The sequence below is a fragment of the Aotus nancymaae genome, unplaced genomic scaffold, assembly GCF_030222135.1.
Source record: "Aotus nancymaae isolate 86718 unplaced genomic scaffold, 86718_ANA_hifiasm-v0.15.2.pri h1tg000046l, whole genome shotgun sequence".
Lineage (NCBI taxonomy): Eukaryota > Metazoa > Chordata > Mammalia > Primates > Aotidae > Aotus > Aotus nancymaae.
In genome coordinates this window covers 6,798,459-6,818,973 of record NW_026988460.1, presented here as the reverse complement: position 1 = coordinate 6,818,973, position 20,515 = coordinate 6,798,459, and the positions used below count along the sequence as shown (strand labels likewise).

The following is a 20,515-nucleotide window of genomic DNA, read 5'->3' as shown; positions in this document are numbered from 1 at the left end:
GGCCTGGGTAACAGCAAGACTCTGTCTCAAAACAAACAAAAAAAGCACCTGTACTCATGTGTATATTGTAGCATCATTCATGATAGCAGTCATGGAATCAACCTAAGTGTCCATCAGTGGTTGACTGGATAAAGAAAATGTGGTGACTAGGTTCAGTGGCTCATGCCTGTAATCCTAGCATTTTGGGAGGCTGAGAGGTGGGATGTATCACTTGAGGTCAGGAGTTCAAGACGAGTTTGGCCAACATGATGAAATGTGTCTCTACCAAAAATACAAAAAATTAGCTGGGCGTAGTGGCACACACTTGTAATCCCAGTCACTCAGGAGCCTGAGGCAGGAGAATTGCTTGAACCCGAGAGACAAATGTTGCAGTGAGCTGAGATTGTGCCACTGCACTCCAGCTTGGGCGACAGAGCAAAACTGGGTCTCAAAATAAAATAAAATAAAATAAAATAAATAAATAAATAAATGTAGTATATATACACCATGAAATACTATGCAGCCATAAAAAAGAATGAAATCAAGTCCTTTGCAGCAATGTGGATGGAGCTGAAGGCCATTATCCTAAGTGAAATAACTCAGAAATAGAAAAATCAAATACTGCAAGTCCTTATTTATAAGTAAGAGCCTAAACAATGAATACACACGAACATGAAGATGGAAATAGTAGACACTGGGGACTCCAAAAGCGAGGAGAGGGAGAGGAATAAGGGCTGAAAAATTACCTAAAGGATACTGTGTTCACTATTTGGGTGATGGCTAACTAGAAGCATGACCCCGTCATTATGCAGTATATCAATGTAACAGACCTGCACATGAACCCCCTGAATCTAAAATAAAATAAATTAAAAACTCATGCTATCTAGTCCCATTGTATTACAACTGTTATACCAAAGGATTTTTTTCAAACTTCAAAATGTGTTATTTAGTTTGTATTCTAACTTTTGTATTTTTATTCGTTTCATGATCTCTGTTTATGATCCTAGTATTAGTTTTATGTTTTTCCTTTCTCAAAACGAATCATACCATGTTCAATTCTGTTTTGAAGAGTTACAACACTAGGCCAGGAGTGGTGGCTCACTCCTATAATTCTAGTGCTTTGGGGGGCTGAAGTGGCAAGATTGCTTGAGGTCAGAAGTTTGAGACCAGCCTTGGCAACATAGCAAGACTCCATCTCTACCAAAAAAATTAAAAGTCAGCTGGGTGTGGCGGAACATACCTGTAGTCCTAGCTATTTGGGAGGCTGAGGTAGGAGGATCACTTGAGCCCAGGAGGTTGAGGCTGGTAGTGAGCTATGATCCTTCCATTGCACTCCAGCCTGGGAAACAGCATAAGACCCTGTCTCTGGAAAAAAAAAAAAAAAAAAAAAGACTACAAATAGTACAATTATGGATAAATTTATTCTTGACAAAAATGCATTCAAATGGAAATACTGTAATGCCACATATATATATATTTTATATATATATATATTTTGAGATGGAGTCTTGCTCTGTCACCCAGCCTGGAGTGCAATGGTGTGATCTTGGCTCACTGCAACCTCCATCTCCTGGGTTCAAAAGATTTTCCTGCCTCAGCCTCCTGAGAAGCTGGGATTACAGGTCACGCCACCATGCCTGGCTAATGTTTTTGTATTTGTAGTAGAAATGGGGTTTTCCCATGTTGGCCATGGTGGTCTCGAACTCCAGATCTCAAGTGATCCACCTACCTCGACCACTCAAAGCGCTGGGATTACAGGTGTGAGCCACTGTGCTTGGCCCATAATGCTATATTAAGTCAAGAAAGCACAATACAGATTATGGTATTATTTTGTCTAAAATTCTTCCCATACTTCTATAAACAGGAGTGTGAAAAGATATATGCCAAAATAATAACAGTGGTTAAGATGTAGTTTGCAAGTAATGTGTAAGATTCCACCACCTCCCCAAAATGGCTCTAAGAAAGAACTAGAGCTATAAACAACTTATTCAGGAAGCTATTTTTCAACATAGGTTAAAACTCCATTCTTTGAGATAACATTATTTTAATCACCTGTATGCATGCCACCTTCTGGAAGCAAGGAGTATTTCACCATTAAAAGACATAACAGTAGAACTTGGTAATAAAGCTGAAATTGGAATTGTTTATAAAAACCATTTTTAATTTAACATTTAATTTTGAAGCTTATGGATTACAAGCAGGGTTGTTAGACCAGTGGAGGGGCCAATTTAATATAATAAAATATGATGGGTTATATACTTATTCTAAATAAGTTGGTCATTGAAAACCTTCATCTTGTTATTGTATTTTATGTCCTCTGTAGGTCAGAAGAAAAAGCTATTTTTAAAATAGTGGAAGGCCATCCAAAAGTAAGCTTTCAGAAAATGAAAAAAGAAAAAATGCTGCAATATTTGAATGCTCAAACATGATGAAAAATTACATTCCTATTTTTCCCCTCTAAACCAGAGCTAATTTAAAATATTAAAATAATGTCTTTATTCTCAAGCAATGTAAGTATTCAGAAATACAAACTCAATTTGATCTATGAATCAATATAGCTATGTCTCAAAAATGAAGCAAAGTAGGAAAAAAAGCATGTTGCAGAATTACATTTATAGTGTGAGAATGTGCCCACATAAAGTGAGTCTCAGCACAAAGCAACAGGGTCCATAGAAATGGATGTAGAAATAGAAATGAAATGATAGCTAGAACGATTGCCTTTGAAGAGGCAGGAGAAAGAACCACAGTTGCATGGCAGCCAAAAGAAACTTTACGTTCTTAAGTGAGAATGAATCTATAACTTATATAATTTACCACTAATTAGAAATGCAAAAATAAGACAACTATTGCCTGCAAGAAAACAAAAACCAACAGAAACCCAAAACAACAAAACCTTGTTATATACTTGAAACTATCAGTATTTTGTGATTTAGCAGATGCAATATATATTTCTTACAATGACAGCAGCACTGAACTGTGTCATCTATTTTTCTGTGTTGCAGTCCTGTGTGTGTGTGTGTTGCCAAACACATAATAAAGTACGCAGGAAATGTACAGCTCTAGTTTGCGAAGTACTTTCGATTACCGTTTCCTCATGGATAGCATTGCTTGTCTTAGTTCTCTGGCATTAATAATTAAAAAATATTAATGCTTGTGACCTATAGGAATGAGGTCCCATGGTAGATGTAAAGATTCTTTCTTTTCTTTTTTTTGAGATGGAGTTTCACTTCTGTCACCCAGGCTGGAGAGCAATGGCATGATCTCCGCTCACTGCAACCTTTGCCTCCTGGGTTAAAGAGATTCTCCTGCCTCAGCCTCCTAGGTAGCTAGGATTACAGGCACATGCCACCATGCCTGGCTAAGTTTTGTATTTGTAGTAAAGATGAGGTTTCACCATCTTGGCCAGGCTAATCTTGAACTTCTGACCTCAGGTGATTCACTCGCCTCAGCCTCCCAAAGTGCTAGGATTACAGGCATGAGCCACCACGCCCCGCCAAGCTTCTTTCTAAAGAAGCTAACTTGGAATAATTTAGTCAAAGGCCTATCTCAAGGGACCTTTTGAGGGCTTTACTAAATCCAAGTTGGCATTGATTCACTGTCAATATTGAGTGCCTATTACTTGCAAGGCTCAGAATGGTCTAAAGCAGGCGGCCTGGCCTTAGAATGTGAAACAAAGGAAGTAGGTGGTAATAACAGAGGGAGTCAACTCTGTAACAGTTTAGAGCCTGGGCCTAGGAATCAGACTCACCTGGGTTTCCATTCCCATTGCACCACTTACTAGCTGTAAGATCTTGTGTAATCCAAGGGAATATATAATGCCTATTTCATAGAGCTGTCAGGAGGGAAAATAAGATCATTATAGGGTTTGCTGCAGTGCTGGCACATAGTAAGTATTTAATTAATGTTAGCTCCTGTTACTATTAATTTTTTTTTGAGTTCTCATGAAGTTTCAATAACGTTTCCTTAGAATCATGAAACAATTGGAGATTGAAAAGGGTTTTGAAGTTTTCTGGTTATCTCCACTGTCCTAGAAGACGACTTTCATCCCTTTCCCACTGATACTTAAAACCACGGAATAAATACCACAACTGGACTATTCTAATTAGCGGTGGAATAACAGGAAACAACATGTGTGGGAAGGCCAAGGAATATGTGGGAGAAGATCCCTCTCACTAGTGGGAGAGGCACCGAGAGAGTATAAGGAGCACATTCTAAAGGGAGAAAATACAGGGAAGACAAGTAGAGAAAAAAAAAGAAAAGATGTCCTCAGACAAGTGTAAGGACAACAGTGAGAAAAAGGAAAGAAGGGGAATATCGAGGGACCTTAATTTGTGAGAGAAATCACTAACACGATTTAAGAGTCAAACGTTCTGAGTTCTAATCACTGTAAAATGCATGGTTATAAAACATACTGCTTAACGTCTCTGAGCCGTTTTTCTTTAGCGTTTGCAGCGCAGATTAAATAAGATTAGTGGGACGGACGCCCTGTTAAAGAGAAAACTCTTCAAATAAGCGGTTAAGAATGAGAGACAAAGCTGCAGAAAAAGGGAAGTGGAAAGAGAGAGAGAGGAAAGGGAGAGTGTAAGAGGAATTGTTGACAAGGCAGGTGAGAACCAAGGGAAACCACTGTAACGGCGCCGCTGTGGCTACTGCGGTGACTACTTCAGCACATCAAGCGCGGACAACTTGCCAGGTACGTTATTAGAGTTCTACATGCACAATTTCATGCTACCCTCACAGCATCTCTATGAGGGTAGGTTCTCGTATTATCCTCGTTTTATATAATATATAGAGAGGTTTTGTAACTTTCACAAGGTCTTAAAGCTGGGAAGTTGTGGCAGAGAAGGGATTCAAACGCACGTCTGTCTACCTGCCAGGTGAGTGCTGTTAAAATTGTCTCTAAGAACCTCGAAAAAGGCTTGGTGGCTAGTCATCCCCTTGGTTCAACTCATGCGTCCAGGCACCACTCGCCACGTCCTCTCTCCTCTTGGCGGTTTTGAAAGTTCCACCTCTTCCCGAATGGCGTCCCGATTCCATGGAGATAGGCGTGGGGCGGGACTTCCTGCCTCACGCACGAGCACTTCCGCCTCGAGCCGGAAGCTCTGTGGCTTACAGCGTGGGTTCCTGAGCGTGGGGACTCGGAGAGTTTTCGTGGTCGGGCCTCGGCGGCAGTGAGAGCTAGAGGCGCCTACCCTTGCGTCCGACGTGGCGATGCTGACCCCGGCGTTCGACCTCAGCCAGGAGCCAGACTTTCTGACCATCGCCATCCGCGTGCCCTACGCTCGGGTCTCCGAGTTCGACGTATACTTCGAGGGGTCCGACTTTAAGTTCTACGCAAAGCCGTACTTTCTCAGGCGAGTTCCGGGTGCCTGGCCGCAGGAAAGGTGCTTTTGGGGGTTTCATTCGTTAGATAACTGGTTTAGAGGGAGAATGCAAGGACGAGGTAGCACTTGGCGCGAACTGCCTTTTCCCGACGTTTCCGCAGCTTCTCTTGGTGCCAGGGAAGTGCCCCCCTCTTTCAGGGGTGCGTTCTAGATTCTGTAGAAGCCTTTCTCTTAAGCTTTTTAAAATCCCACTTCACAGGGATTGTGGAATCACTTTAAAAAGTGGTGTTTGGACCGTGTCACTTTCCGTTTCTGCCCTGTAGCCCTAGTTCTCGTCCCGTCCTGACTTGTTCTGTTCTTTCCTTTGGCTCTCCTGGTCTCTCCCTCTCCGGGAACGGCGCGCGCTGACATCCCCGAGACTTCCCAGCCCGTCGATCCTTTTAACTTTTCCCCGGCCACCTTTTGTTCATTTACCTCTTGGCTGACCGCTCCCTACTTCCTGAAGTTCTTATCCTTTTTGGACCTCTTGACACCAGATTAGCCTAGTTCTCCTGCTTCCCTGCTGTCTGCTGCTTCTCTGGTTTCGCCACTGAAATGTGGTTGTTTCCCCCAAGTCTCCGTGAGGGGCCGTCAGCACTTGGTGTGTTTAAATTATTCTCCTTGCAGATTCATAACCTTAGTAGCAGCTAATACTGATCGCCGGCCGTGTGGTAGACAAGCAGTTCCATTAAGTGCTTTATGATGCTGTATCTCATTTAACTTTGACAGTGATCCTTAGGGATAAGCACTGCTATTTATCTCATTCCACACGACACGCTGCCACATAGTCTTCCTAAAACACTGCCAATTCCTGTCCGTCTGTTTATCCATCCTTCTAATTTTTCTCAAGTGTATCTCCAGCCTACCTTTCCTGCCCAAGTGCAAAAGTGATACAAACCTTCTCCACCAGTCAAGCTGGTTTTTTCACTGTTCCTGAGCCAGTTTTGCTCAGATTTCCATTAGACCATATAACGTACCTACTTGAATATACTGCACTTTCCAGTTTTTAAATTCACATTTCTTTAATTTATTTATTGAGTTTCAGTGTTGGGATTATTGTGCTGAACAAGACAAAGTCTTGCCCTCATATACTTTACATTGGGGAGAGGAAAACAATAAACTAACAGTGTATCTAATTGTGGTAAGTGTTGTGAGGAGAAAGCAGTGCACTGATACAGAATGAAAAGGGGCCCATATTTTATGCGGTGGTCAGGAAAAGCCTTTCTGGGGAGGAGATATTTAAGCCAAGATGTGAAGAATAGGAAGAAGATGATTATGGTGGTAGCAAATATTTACTGAAGTTTTACTCCAAGTTAGTGCTTTATGTGGATTATCTCGTTTGATTTTAGGACAGTGTTACGATGAGGTTTTATTAATTTACCTGTTACCATGGACAGAATATTTGTGGGCCCTCCCCACTCTTGCTCCCACATTTATATGTTGAAGCTCCAGTTCTGGCATCACTTCTGCTTTATTGTATTCATCAAAACAGTCCTAGACCCTGCTGAATTTTAAGGGGAAGGGACATAGACCTTCATGGTTGGGAAGAGTGCTGTGAGATGGGCGTTCTTTGAAAATACAGTTTGCTGCCAGATGTGGTGGCTCTTGCCTGTAATCCCAACACTTTGGGAGGCCGAGGTGGGTGGATTGCCTGAGGTCAGGAGTTCGAGACCAGCCTGCCCAACATGTTGAAACCCTGTCTCTACTAAAAATACAAAAAATTAGCCAGGCATGGTGGCAGGCGCCTGTAATCTTAGCTATTCAGGAGGCTGAGGCAGGAGAATCTCCTGAACCCTGTAGGCTGAGGTTGCAGTGAGCCAAGATTGCGCCACTGTGCTCCAGCTTGGGCTACAGCGAAACTCTGTCTCAAAAAAAAAAAAAAAAAAGGCTCACATTTTCTCAATGCTCACCTGCTGTGCCTGCCACTAAGCTCTGTTATCATTTCATGCTCGTAGTAACTCTTGGATAGTTACTGTTATTTCCTCCCTTTACAAAAGAGGTATTTATAATTCTTGAAGATAATTAACTTGTCCAAATAAATTTACACAGCTGGTAAATGGCAGATCTAGGACTTAATTCAGATTCTGACACTCAATGTTAGTGTTTGTAACCATTGTAACAAACTCACCCATAAACTGACTCCTTATTCTGGCTTAGAGGGATTTTCATTCTGAAAATGCATTGAAGCTGGAGGAAACCTTGGCATTAGAGGACCTGGGCCTTTTGGGACTGTCAGGTGTTTTTGTTTTTAATCATATTTAGTAGGAAACAAGGGAGAGGGCCATGGGAGGAAAGGAAGCTCTAATTTCAAGTTTGGAATGATATGGAGTGGGCCTAATATGCTCTTCTGATGAGTTTAAATTATGTAGGCAACATCAGGCAGGCATAGACGCTTTTTAAAATAGAAAAGTGACAATTAGATTTCTGTTTTAGAAAAGTTCTTTTGGGGCCTCAGTGAAAGTACTCATTGAACTAGGGTAAAACTGAAAGCAGGGAAATCACTTAATTTCTTTTAATACTAAAGAGGGGTAAATCCCCACCTAATAGTAATGAGATTTGACACTTTTGCTTTCTGCTTTTTTTAAAAAAAGTAGTAATTTGCCTGATATAAGCAATTGGTTTTGTGTTTCTTTTATTGTTTCCCCTTGGGTATCCCTTATCTGTACAGATTGAGTGTTCCCTATCTGAAATTTCAGATTTTCTAGAGTTTTGGAATATTTGTACATAGTAAGATATCTTGGGGATGGAACTCAAGTTTAAACATGAAATTTATTTTAAATACACCATGTGTATTTACTTCATGGCACATGGCCAGAAGGTAGTTTTATACAGTATTTTAAATAATTTTGTGTATGCAACCAAATTTTGACTGCTTTTTGACTGTGACTCATCACATGAGGTCAAGTGTGGAGTTTTCCACTTTGTGGTGTCATGTTGGCACTCAAAAAGTTTCAGATTTTGGAGCATTTCAGATTTTCAGATTAGGGATACTCAACTTGTATTATAAAATTGTGATAACCATTTATTGTGGCTTTTCTTTTTCAGTATCTATTTTATTGGTGACTAGGGGTATTCATCTAGAAAGATGAGTCATTTCTAATTTCTGCTTTCTTAGTTGGGGAAAGAATCTAACTTGTTTAGTTTGTTAAAATGTGAAAGAAATACCGAGGTTTTTTAAAAAAATGATTGATGTATTTTGATGGTTAAATGTGTACTAGTATTCTTGGCCACTTATGTTAACGTTATAATTTAAGGACTTCATGAGACCTGTGTTAAATCTGCAGATTAACCCTTCCTGGAAGAATTGTAGAAAATGGAAGCGAGCAAGGGTCCTATGATGCAGATAAAGGTATTGTCTTTGGAAGTTTTGTTAGTTTCTTTCTTGGCATTTTTTGCATTAGAGTATTTACGTAATAATCTTTCAAGATACCATGGGGACCTTTTGATGTCTTTCAAGTACAGTCTGTTCCTATCACTCTTTCTTGTTTCTTAATGTCCAATGCCTGTTATTGATGGTGGGTTTTTTTTTTTTTTTTTTTTTTTTTTTTTGACTATTATGGTTTCCCCAGTCTTTTAAAGTATTTCACAGTATTCTTTAAAGTAAAGTTAAACACTGTGGTTCTATATCCTAGGATACTTCCTCTACGTTTAGTAGCTATTTAAAAGTAAAAATTAGAACATGTGAAATGATTAATCATAAAAAATGTAGATGATTTATGAGCTTATGAATGGAATCATTCTTGTATAACTTTCAAACTTGAATTTTAATAACAGGTAGATGAGAGAGAAACTATGCATGGGTGGCATTTAAAGGCTAATTGAATTTTCTTCTCATGAGTGATAAGCCAATCATTTCAGCTAGCCACAAACCCATTTATTTTCTCTTTATAGAAGCCACTGGCTTCCTTTGTCATTGGATCTAGAACACCTTGTGTACTCTTGTGTAGTTTATTCAGTGAATATTTATTCACCTCAGTGAACTAGGTTAAGGGTGGGATATGGGAGCATGGGTTAAATGACAGAGATCTAACCCACCATAATGCAGTGTAATTAATGTGTAATGAAGTATAGTGAAACTGACTTTCTAGATAGTAAACTGGCTTTTGGTTATAGGTAAGTTGCATACTGAAACAAAATTATTAAATTTTCACATACTGAAACAAAATTATTAAATTTTCAAAGTACACAGGAGTTAAGGAAGATTGTGTATGTGGAGGCATTTGGACTGAATTGTATTTGATACATTGGAATTCAGTTCAGTATACTGAAAGAGGCAAAATGTTTTAAAATGTAAGAGTGCTAAATATTGTAGTAAGTTCTCAGGGAAGCCTAAATAAGATTGATAAACTCAGTCAAGGAAAGAAAAGAAGTACATATAATTTGAGTCTGCCATAGACAGACTTTAGGGATAGATCTCCTGACATGCCAAAAACCTTGTTAAGCTATAATGGTTGTATCTAAGATTCTGTGTATTTTTAAAACTGCTGCAATTCTCTGTTGGATTAGGTATTCTGATTTTTTTTCCCTCCTTTTCCAGAAATCTACTTAATTAGTAAGTCCTGGTTAATTCTTAGCTATTACCTTCTTAAGCTATTGATTTTTAGAAGTTTTAACTTGGGTTTTTAATATTATTAGTAAGTGAAGGTTATACTGCATAAGACTAAAGTATTCTGTAGCTTTAACAGATTTATAATTTTTTATAGAAATGACAGCTTCTGAAAAACCCTATTAAGAACCTTTTTCTATCTTGACTTGTATTCACTGAATCCGTGAGGGCATCGTTTTAGAGCTCTGTAAAATAGAATTACATTTTACCAAGACATGTATTTCTTAGATATATTGTAAAGTCTTTGACTATTTTATTTATTTATTTTTTAATTAAAAAGATTTTATTATTTTCTGTAGAGATGGGATCTTGCTATCTTGCCTAGGCTGGTCTTGAAATCCTGGGCTAAAATGATCCTCCCGCCTCAGCCTACCAGAGTATTGGGATGACTCATGTGAACTATTGTGCCCAGCTTTTTGAATATTTTAATCTAAACATAAAACAAATTTATCTTTAAGGAATTTTTACCATTCGCCTGCCCAAAGAAACCCCTGGCCAGCATTTCGAAGGACTGAATATGTTAACTGCTCTTCTGGCACCAAGAAAATCCAGAACGGCAAAACCACTTGTGGAAGAATTAGGTATGTTTATTAAGATAAATAGAAATATTTGGAATGCTGATGTTTCTAGGGGAAATAGGATATAGTGAATAGGAAATTGAAGAAAATACTTCAGTTATAAGGTGGTCATGTGAAGCCATAGGAAAATTAATTCTTTGGTAATTAAGGCATAAAATATCCTATTGAACCAGAGCAGTCATATTTTTGTACCAATTGAAACAGCATTTTGTGATTGGCAAAATATTAGTGTCTTGAAGTAAGATCAGAAGTGCACAGTTCAGTGAGTTACGTAAAACAGGGGTCCCCAACCCTCCAGTTGCAGATCAGTACTGTCCATGGCCTGTTAGGAACCTGGCTGCACAGCAGGAGGTGAGCGGAGGGCCAGGAGTATTACTGCCTGAGCTCCGTCTCCTGTCCGATTGGATTAGATTCTCATAGGAGCACAAACTTATTGTGATTACGCCTGCGAAGGATCTAGGTTGTGTGCTCTTTTATGAGAATCTAAAGCCTGATGATCTGAGGTGGAACAGTTTCATCCCTCAAAACCATCTCTTCACCCCTTTCATCTGTGGAAAAGTTATCTTCCTCAAATCTAGTCCCTACTGCCAAAAAGTTTGGGGACCACCGATGTAGAGTGAACAGTACCTCTGTCAAGAAATGGAGCATTTTCAACACCCTGGAACCCCATCCTGTATTCTTCTATTACTTTGCCCTCTCTCCAAGGTAACCACTATCCTCTGTTTTACCTGTTTTGTTGTTGCATATATAAGTCATACAGTATGTTCTTTTTGTCTGACTTCTTTCACTTAACATTATTTTTGTGAGATTTATTCATATTGTAGCTGAGATTTGTTTGCTTTCATTGCTAGGTAATATTCCATTGTGTGAATATACCACATTTTTGTTTTTTTTTTTTTTTTGGCTATCACGAATAACGGAGCTATGAATATTCTTGTACATGTCTTTTGGTACGTCTATGTGGGCATTTTTTCCCTATACTTTTTCTTTCCCTAGTTGTACCTAGGAAATCTAATACTTAAAAAAAATAATATTTAACACATTCAGGTGCTTCTGAGATTCCCGAGGAAGTAGTTGATGATGAAGACTTTGATTGGGAAATTGAGCAGACACCCTATGAAGAGATATCAGAGAGTGCTTTAAACCCGCAGTGCCACTATGGATTTGGAAACTTGCGATCAGGAGTATTTCAGCGGTTACAGGTATGTTGTCTTTCTGAAAGATCTTGGTCTATAGGGTTTTTCCATTTGAATGATTTCAGTTAGGCTTACACTTGGTGGTTTTTAAAAATAATATTACAGGAGGTAATGCATTTAAAGCACTTAGCAGAACTAGAGTACATAGATGTTTGTTCCCTTCCATTTCATTGGCTGCTCTGCCCAACTGTACTGCTCTTACCCATGTCCCATGGCTTTCTTTTTTCTCCCCTTTATTCAATATTCTAGACATGACATTTCCAAAATACAAAACAGAACTCCTCTCTCATACTTCCTGCAAAGCTTTATGTTTTGTATATCTGAAGAGTGAGATCATGGACTTATGGCATGATGTCTCTTCTATATGTAAATAAAATAGAATGCTCCTGATGAGAATGAGATTGTGTGTTTTGATCAAAGTGTTTAATTCTTGGTGTGTAGTAGGTACCATTGTCTATTTATTCTTTTGAGTCTCACCCTATTGCTAAGACTAGCAGTGGTGAGATCTTGGCTCATGACAACCTCTGCCTCTCTGGTTCAAGTGATTCTCTTGCATCAGCCTCCCAAGGAGCTGGGATTACAGGCCCCCACCATCACACCTGGCTAATTTTTGTATTTTTAGTAGAGGTGGAGTTTTGCCATGTTGGCCAAGTTAGCTGGGTGTGGGGTGTGTGCCTGTAATCCCAGCTAATCGGGAGGCTGAGGCAGGAGAATTGCTTGAACCTGGGAGGCGGAGGTTGCAGGGAGCCAAGATTGTGTCACGGCACTCCAGCCTGGACGACAGAGCGAGACTCCGTCTCAAAAAAAAAAAAAAAGAAGAAGAAAACATTTCTCTTGGATTGTTGTGTAATGAAAGTGTTTGTAAACTATTGACTTGCAGTATTAATTTTTCATTGTTTTAAGTGGAAGAAACAGGAATTAACAATTTCTTTTTCTTTATCCCTGATTTGAGTAGAGGCTATTACACCTGTTTAGAATGTAGTTTATTATTGCAAGACGTATATGAATTTACCAAGGAAAGGGAAAAGACTTAGGTTCTGGTCCAGCTCCTTCCTCTGTTTAGATTTGGGATTCCAGGCCAACTTACTTACTTATTTGACCACAAGTAAATTTTGTCTCCTCTTTGGAAAGTGGGGATAAATTTGCTTACCTACTTCATAAGGCTGTCTTGAAAATTTATAAAGATAATGCATGTGAAAACTCATTGGAAAGTGTAGAATGCTGTAAAGACTCCTGCCCTTGAAAAATATAAAATGCTCTCAAAATTCCTTAAAGGGAACAAAATTGAGATTTACTTAGGAGCAAATAATGCTGATGAAATAGCCTTCCTTCTAAAAACGTAGATGTTTTTCTGCTGAGTTGTGGTCTGCTCATATTCTCTCTGCTTGATCACATTCACTGGTGATCTCAGAGGTAATTAGAATAGAGTCAGTGTTGTCTATAGCAGGAACTATAGTGAATGGATCTCTGTTGTTTGGCCAAAATCTAGTTTGTGGTCAGTCTGTTTTGGGCTTGCCGGTCTAATGCTATCTGCAAATGATAATAAATGTCACACAGGCTAAGTACAGATTTTATATTTAGATTAGAAGTGCTTCCTGAGGCCAGGGATTGTTTCTTAATTGCTGCTGCTGTTTAGGGAAACTCCTTGTGAAGGATTTCTGACAAGTTGCTGAGATGCTGCAGGAATGCCATAATGTGAGCCTAGAATGAGTTCCTTTTAGGTCAGAAATTCTTGTATCTTGAAAATGTTCACTTAATAAATAATTTAAGTTGATTTTTTTTTTAAAGCTGCTATACTTTCTGTCTTTTTGGATGTCTTAACTAATGTATCAAATACCTAGATATCTGTTCCTTAGGTTAAAAGCATTAAACATTAACCAGTATAATTGAAGTTCTTGTCTATCCCTTCCTGTTTACATCCCTCTATTTCTCATCAGAAATGAACCACTGTGGCTAGGCGCAGTGGCTCATGCCTGTAATCCCAGCACTTTGGAAGGCCAAGGCAGGTGGATCACCTGGGGTTGGGAGTTCCAGACCAGTCTAGCCAATATAGTGAAACGCTGTCTCTACTAAAAATACAAAAATTAGCTGAGCGTGGTGGCACACACCTGTAATCTCAGCTATTTGGGAGGCTGGCAGGAGAATCACTTGAACCCAGGAGTCAGAGGTTGCAGTGAGCTGAGATCATGCCACTGCACTCCAGTCTGGGTGACAGAGTGAGACTACATCTCAAAAAAAAAAAAAAAAAAGGAAGTGAACCACTGAATTTAATGTTTATTATTCTAAGCATTTAAAATGGCTTGTCTAAAATCATTAAACTCTTGTTCAAATTTTAATTGCATGAGCATTGGTTTTCTAAACAATTTGCATATTCCCTAATGTAGGGGAAAAACAGCTGAGCATTTGGGAAAACTCTTAAGGGTTTTATAATATAAATAATATACTACTTGCAGTACAGGTTTATAACCCCGTATGTGCAATACTGGGATCACAAAAAGTTCTGAAAACTGAACATTTTACAGTATTTAATTTGGTGGCAAAACTTGACCTGAACTTCTATGAGTTTTTTAATCCCACTTAATGTACATATTAAAAAATTTCCAATAGAAGTAGTATTTGGTTATGGGTGCTGCCCCAGACTTCTTAAACGGTATTACCTAAAATATGGTGTGTGCACCATATTACCTTTCTAAACTCCGAAAGAGTGAATCCTGAAGCTCACCTTGCTCCAGGGATTTACTGTGCTCAGCACTTGGTGTGTAGCAACCAGACTTTTAGAAATCAAGTGTAAACCCAATATTCCAAAAGTTCAAATGTATCCTCCTGAAGATATTAAGGTAGATATGTTTTATGAAATATTGCCACAGAAATCTTGCATAATTGGTTAATTACTTGCAGAGTTCTGCATTCACAGCTGCTCTGTTTATGGCAGCTGTAACAAGTGGTTCAAAACTGAGTGATCATGTAAGTTTAACAATATGACCCTGTTTCTATGAGTAAAGCAGCTAGAAGAAACTAAATTGATGATTACAAATAAGAGATTTTAGAACATCTCTTCTAATTTAAAAAATAATTTTTAAAACCTCACCATTTTTTCAAATAGTATTTTCTCACAAGTTTATTTTTTCCAGTTCTGCCTATAGATGAAGAGAGGTCTATACAGTTTCATTGACTACGCATATCAGTATTTTTACAGCTTTTTCCTCCCCCCATGGATGAAAAATAGCTTTTTTTGTTTCTGATAATAAAAGCAATACAGATATATTACACAATATATCATATATAATTATATATTATACATTGTATATTGTATATGATATATGATATATTGTATAATATATAATTATATATTATATTGTATAATATATTGTAAAAATATATAATTATATTGTAAAATATATGTTGTAAAAATATATAATTAGATTGTATAATATATTGTATAATATATAATTATATATTGTATAATATTATATGTTCAAAGAGAATTTCTTTCAGCAAAAATATTTTATTTTCTATAAAATATAGAAGTTTGCAAGCAAATCCTGTCTAAAAATGTTATACATTATACAAAATATAATACAAAGAAAGTAAAAAAAATTCTTCATAATTTCAACACTCAGGGATCTTTTCGTCATTGAATAATTTAGCCCTTTACAGAAGTCTTTCATATTTTTTGCCTCCAACTTTTTAGACAGGATTTGCTTGCAAACTTCTATATTTTATAGAAAATAAAATATTTTTGCTGAAAGAAATTCTCTTTGAACATTCCTCCCTCTACTCCTCATACACACAGATATACTCCCCCTACCCCCTGGCTTGCTTTCTTTTCTGAAATTGTTGCCAGCCACCAGGGTGCCTTTGGAAAACTGCCCTGACTGCTCAAAGTCAGGACTTCACAACAAGCTTCTGGCAGTGGTGGCTGCCAGCAGCAACAATCCTAGTCTCTGGGCGCCAACCCAGCAAGCTCCTGGGACTGCTGCTGCCAGCACTGCAGGACGCCAGGCTTGCTGGCCCTGTCCTTCTCTTGGCTACACAGGGACCTGAGGCCATTGTTTCCAGGAGACTTACTAGCCAGATATGTTCACTGTTCTTTATTTTCTCTCTGGATTGCCTCTGCCTTACCTATGCCTAAACTTCCATAAGCCTAATTTAAATCCTGCATGATATTTTCTTGGCAACACCTATCTTTAAATAGCTCTGATATCTAGTGGCCATACCAATTGTTTCAAAGAAAAATGAACCTTTTTTTCCTGCTGTAGTTTAACACTTCTCATCCTTTTTCTTCCCTTTGGTTGATTGATGCCTTCTACTTCTAAACCCCAGGCTACCTTTGTTTTTAATTTGTTTCTTTTTTTTTTTTTGAGATAGAGTTTTGCTCGTTACCCAGGCTGGAGTGCAATGGCGCGATCTTGGTTCACCACAACCTCCGCCTCCTGGGTTCAGGCAATTCTCCTGCCTCAGCCTCCTGAGTAGCTGGGATTACAGGCACGCGCCACCATGCCCAGCTAATTTTTTGTATTTTTAGTAGAGACGGAGTTTCACCATGTTGACCAGGATGGTCTCGATCTCTTGACCTCATGATCCACCTGCCTCGGCCTCCCAAAGTGCTGGGATTACAGGTGTGAGCCACCGCGCCCGGCCTTTTAATTTGTTTCTGTTTCTTTTTTAGGGTCCAGTTTGAACAGGGCTGCTGCATGTGACTGTGTATAGAACAAGCTGGGGTGGGGCTTGCACTGCTGTGAACACTCATGTTCTGCTGTGTACTTGTTGCATCACTATATGTGGAGGCCCTGAATTTGGAGGCCAGGGGGATAAAGAGGGAGAAAGGAAAGAGAACTGCTTTCTTATTGGTCAGTTCTCCTTCCCAGGAGAGTAGAGACCTGGTCTTTGTGTTTATTACTGGATTTCCACTTCAGCACCCAGAACAGTGCCTACTGCATAGCAGGCCCTCTAGCACTATTTGCGGAATGGATGATTTAATATTGGACACCAGGCTCAGTGATGGGGATACAGTGAAGAAGATGATCGATGAGATCTCTACCCTCAGAGAACATTCTGGTGGGGAAACAGACAGTAATTATGTAAACAAATAACCAGTAGCAGGATAATGACAGATATTTATACGTAAAGGGAAAGGATGGGGTGAGGTAAAAGACTGGAGGTACTACTTTGGCTAGGATGCCCAGAGAAGACTCCTTTGAGAAGGTGACATTTGCACTGAGTTCTCAGTAATGAGAAGGGTACTGTAAGTGCAAAGGCTCAGGGTTGGGATTGATTGACGGGATCTAGAAATGGAAAGAATAGTGAGTGACTTGAGCATATTTGAGCCAGAAGAGGATGGTGGACATGCGGTTGAAGAACAACAAGATGGGCTAGATTATGCAGAACTGTGCTCACAATGTGGGTCTATTCTCAGTGCAGTTAGCATTTTATTTAAAGCACTTAGCACAGCTAAAGTTCATTTATCCCCTGAAATGTAGAGTTATCTACAAAGACTCACAGATTATACCCCATTTATGACTTTATTTCTGCTCCAGGTAAAATAATGAAGCAGAACATTTAAGTCTTTTTTAAAATTGCTATTAGCAGGTGAGGAAATGGAAGCAGAGGGAGGCTTTGTACTCAGTAGGAAGTTAACCAGTAAGTAACAGGGAGCAGCAGTGGAAGAGGCAGACAGAGAGAAAGGAGACTGACATTACTGAATGTATTGAGGCCTCTGCTTGTTCTTTACTTATATTATCTCATTTAATCCTCACGATAGCCTGTGGTACAGAAAATCGTCCCCTTCCCCCCAAAAGATGTCTTTGTGCTTATCCCAAAATATGTTATATTATGTGTCAAAAGGTATTTTGCAGATGTGGTTATGTTATGAATGTTGAGATGGGGAGAGTATCCTGGGTTATCTAAGTGGGCCCACTCTAATTACAGGGTCCTTATAAGAGGGAAGAAAGAGGGTCAAAAATGAAAAAAAAAAAAAAAAAAAAAAAAAAGGGTAATGTGATACTAGAAGCCAAGGGAGAGGCTAGGCACAGTGGCTTGTGTCTGTAATCCCAACACTTTGGGAGGCTGAGGTGGGCAGATCACTTGAGGTCAGGAGTTTGATACCAGCCTAGCCAACATGGTGAAACCCCATTTCTACTAAAAATACAAAAATTAGCCGGGCGTGGTTGCACCCACCTGTAATCCCAGCTACTTGGGAAGCTGAGGCAGGAGAGCTGCATGAACCAGGCGGTGAAGGTTGCAGTGAGCCGAGCACTGCTGCACTCCAGCCTGGGCGACAAAGTAAGACTATGTCTCAGAAAACAAACAAACAAAAAGAACCCGATGGAGTAATGGTATTATGATGTGAGGCTGCAAACCAGAGAATGAGGACAGCTTCTAAGATGGAAAGGACAAAGAAACAATCTCTCCTAGAACCTCTTGATTTTAGCTCAGGGAGATTGATTTTGGTCTTCTGAACTCCAGAACTGAAAGATAATAAATGTGCATTGTGTTAAGCCCAAGTTTGTGCACATTTGTTACAGCACAGGAAGCAAAGAGGAAGCTAATACCTAGTGCTATGATAGAGATGTCATTGGACTCTGTAGTAAAGAAGCTGAGGTTCAGAGAATCTGTGTGATTACACTGGATCTGGGATGTAGATGCAGAACTTGAGCACCAGCATGACACTCAAAGGAAAATACTAAATAATAATATTTCTGTAGGATAGTATAATACATTATAAGTCTCCAAAAAGTAAATTGCAAAGGAACTTTAGGATCGTAAATTTTTATAAGTTTGGAGATAGCCAGTAATCTGGTTTTTGCCCAGAACGTTTGTACTTGACAGTATTATGATGTTCTAGATGTTCCAGTGACTTTTTTATTTTTTTTAAGACAGCATCTTGCTCTGTTGCCCAGGCTGGAGTGCAGTGGCATAATCTACAACCTCCATCTTCCAGGTTCAAAGAATTCTCCTGCCTTAGCCTCCTGAGTAGCTAGGATTATAGGTGCATACCACCACGCCTGGCTAATTAGGGTTTTGCCATGTTGGCCAGGCTGGTCTTGAACTCCTGACCTCAGATAGTCTGCCCACCTTGGCCTCCCAAAGTGCTGGGATTACAGGTGTGAGACACCACACCTGGCCTGTTCCGGTGACTTCTAAAAAGGTCTCTGAACTCTTTTATTATATTAGTATGTGCTTAGATGAAATATTGTTGATACTACTTAAGCTAAATGGATTGTGATAGGGATGAAAGAATTTTAAAATTATTATATGGAAATGTTGATATATGGAGAGGCTCTATCCTATCTCTAACTGCTTCAGCATTGCTCACGTTTGTTGCAATGGTTTTTGCATTATAGCCATCAACTTTTTTTTTTTTTTGAAACGGAGTTTTGCTCTTGTTACCCAGGCTGGAGTGCAATGGCGCGATCTCGGCTCACCGCAACCTCCGCCTCCTGGGTTCAGGCAATTCTCCTGCCTCAGCCTCCTGAGTAGCTGGGATTACAGGCATGCGCCACCGTGCCCAGCTAATTTTTTGTATTTTTAGTAGAGACGGGGTTTCACCATGTTGACCAGGATGGTCTCGATCTCTTGACCTCGTGATCCACCCGCCTCGGCCTCCCGAAGTGCTGGGATTACAGGCTTGAGCCACCGCGCCCGGCTGCCATCAACTTTTAAACCTGCTTATTAGGTACCAACCTGTAATTCTGTTTATAAATGTCTTAACAGTTTGCTTTCTCAACTAAGTTATTTTTCTTGATTTCTTTTCAGCTAATATTCTTTAAACTTCTTCCAATATCTGTACTTCTCACTTGTGGTTGGTAGCAGGAGTAGTGAGACAGAAGAAAGAAACAAAGACACAGTTTTAGGAGTATTTCACATTGTTTAATGTTTCTTTGTTCACAATTCTGGTGAAAAGAATAAAGACCATATGTTATCCTAGGTAGTTTTTCTAATGTGCATTTATTCTGTAGGATTTGGCTTGGGAAACATGTTCCATATCAATGTATGCACATCTAGGTAAAGGCAATTATAGGAAAACTGATTCTTAGGATTTGTTTTTTACATTTTTCAATGGAAAGTCATATACTGTGTCGAAATTGCCCATAAAAATTATTGTTTTTTCTTATTTACTTATTTATGACAGGGTCTGGCTCTGTTGCCCAGACTGGAGCACAGTGGTATGATACTGGCTCACTGTGGACTCCATCTTCTTGGCTCAAGCCATCCTCCCACCTCAGCCTCCCAAGTAACTGAGACTACAAGCAGGAGCGGCCATGTCTGGCTAATTTTTGTATTTTTTTTGTAGAGATGGGTTTTCGCCATGTTGCTCAGGTTGATTCGAACTCCTGGGCTCAAGCGATCCACCCACCTTGGCCTCCCAAAGTGCTGGGATTACAGGAGTGAGCCACCATGCCCAGCCTGTATATAGTCTTTTACAGGATCTGAAATCTGAAATGGTCCAAAATCCAAAACTTTTTGACCACAAACATGACACTCAAAGGAAGTACTCTTTGGAGTATTTCGCATTTGGGATTATTGGAATAGGGCTACTTAACTGGTGTAATGTAAATATTCTAAAATTTAGAAAAATTCAAGATCCAGAACAAACTGGTCCCAAACATTTCAGATAAGGGATATTCAATCTGTATGGTAATGCCTCTTTAGACCAGCTGAGCTAGACTATAGGAAGAGAGAAAAGACTAAGTGTAGTTGTCTGATAATGAAGACACTCTACATTTAATAACTTTCAGATCTCTAGGTGTAAATGGGGAAATGGATGTTGAATTAAATGTTCCTGCTTGCCTG

At 39.3% G+C, this 20,515-nt stretch overlaps 1 protein-coding gene across 2 annotated transcripts in view; it reads left to right on the top strand.

The window, feature by feature from the left end:
- The first annotated feature begins 5,087 nt into the window (after positions 1-5,087).
- Positions 5,088-20,515, top strand: part of SHQ1 (SHQ1, H/ACA ribonucleoprotein assembly factor) — a 104,381-nt gene continuing 88,953 nt past the window's right edge. The window contains exons 1-4 of one of the 2 annotated variants that reach the window (XM_012474185.3): positions 5,088-5,333; positions 8,627-8,691; positions 10,407-10,529; positions 11,574-11,728. In XM_012474185.3, the coding sequence (XP_012329608.2) occupies positions 5,191-5,333; positions 8,627-8,691; positions 10,407-10,529; positions 11,574-11,728 (486 nt within the window). In that variant the 5' untranslated portion in view covers positions 5,088-5,190. Of the gene's footprint in view, positions 5,364-8,626; positions 8,692-10,406; positions 10,530-11,573; positions 11,729-20,515 lie in introns of both variants that reach the window. The other variant, XM_064361913.1, reaches the window with a different exon arrangement.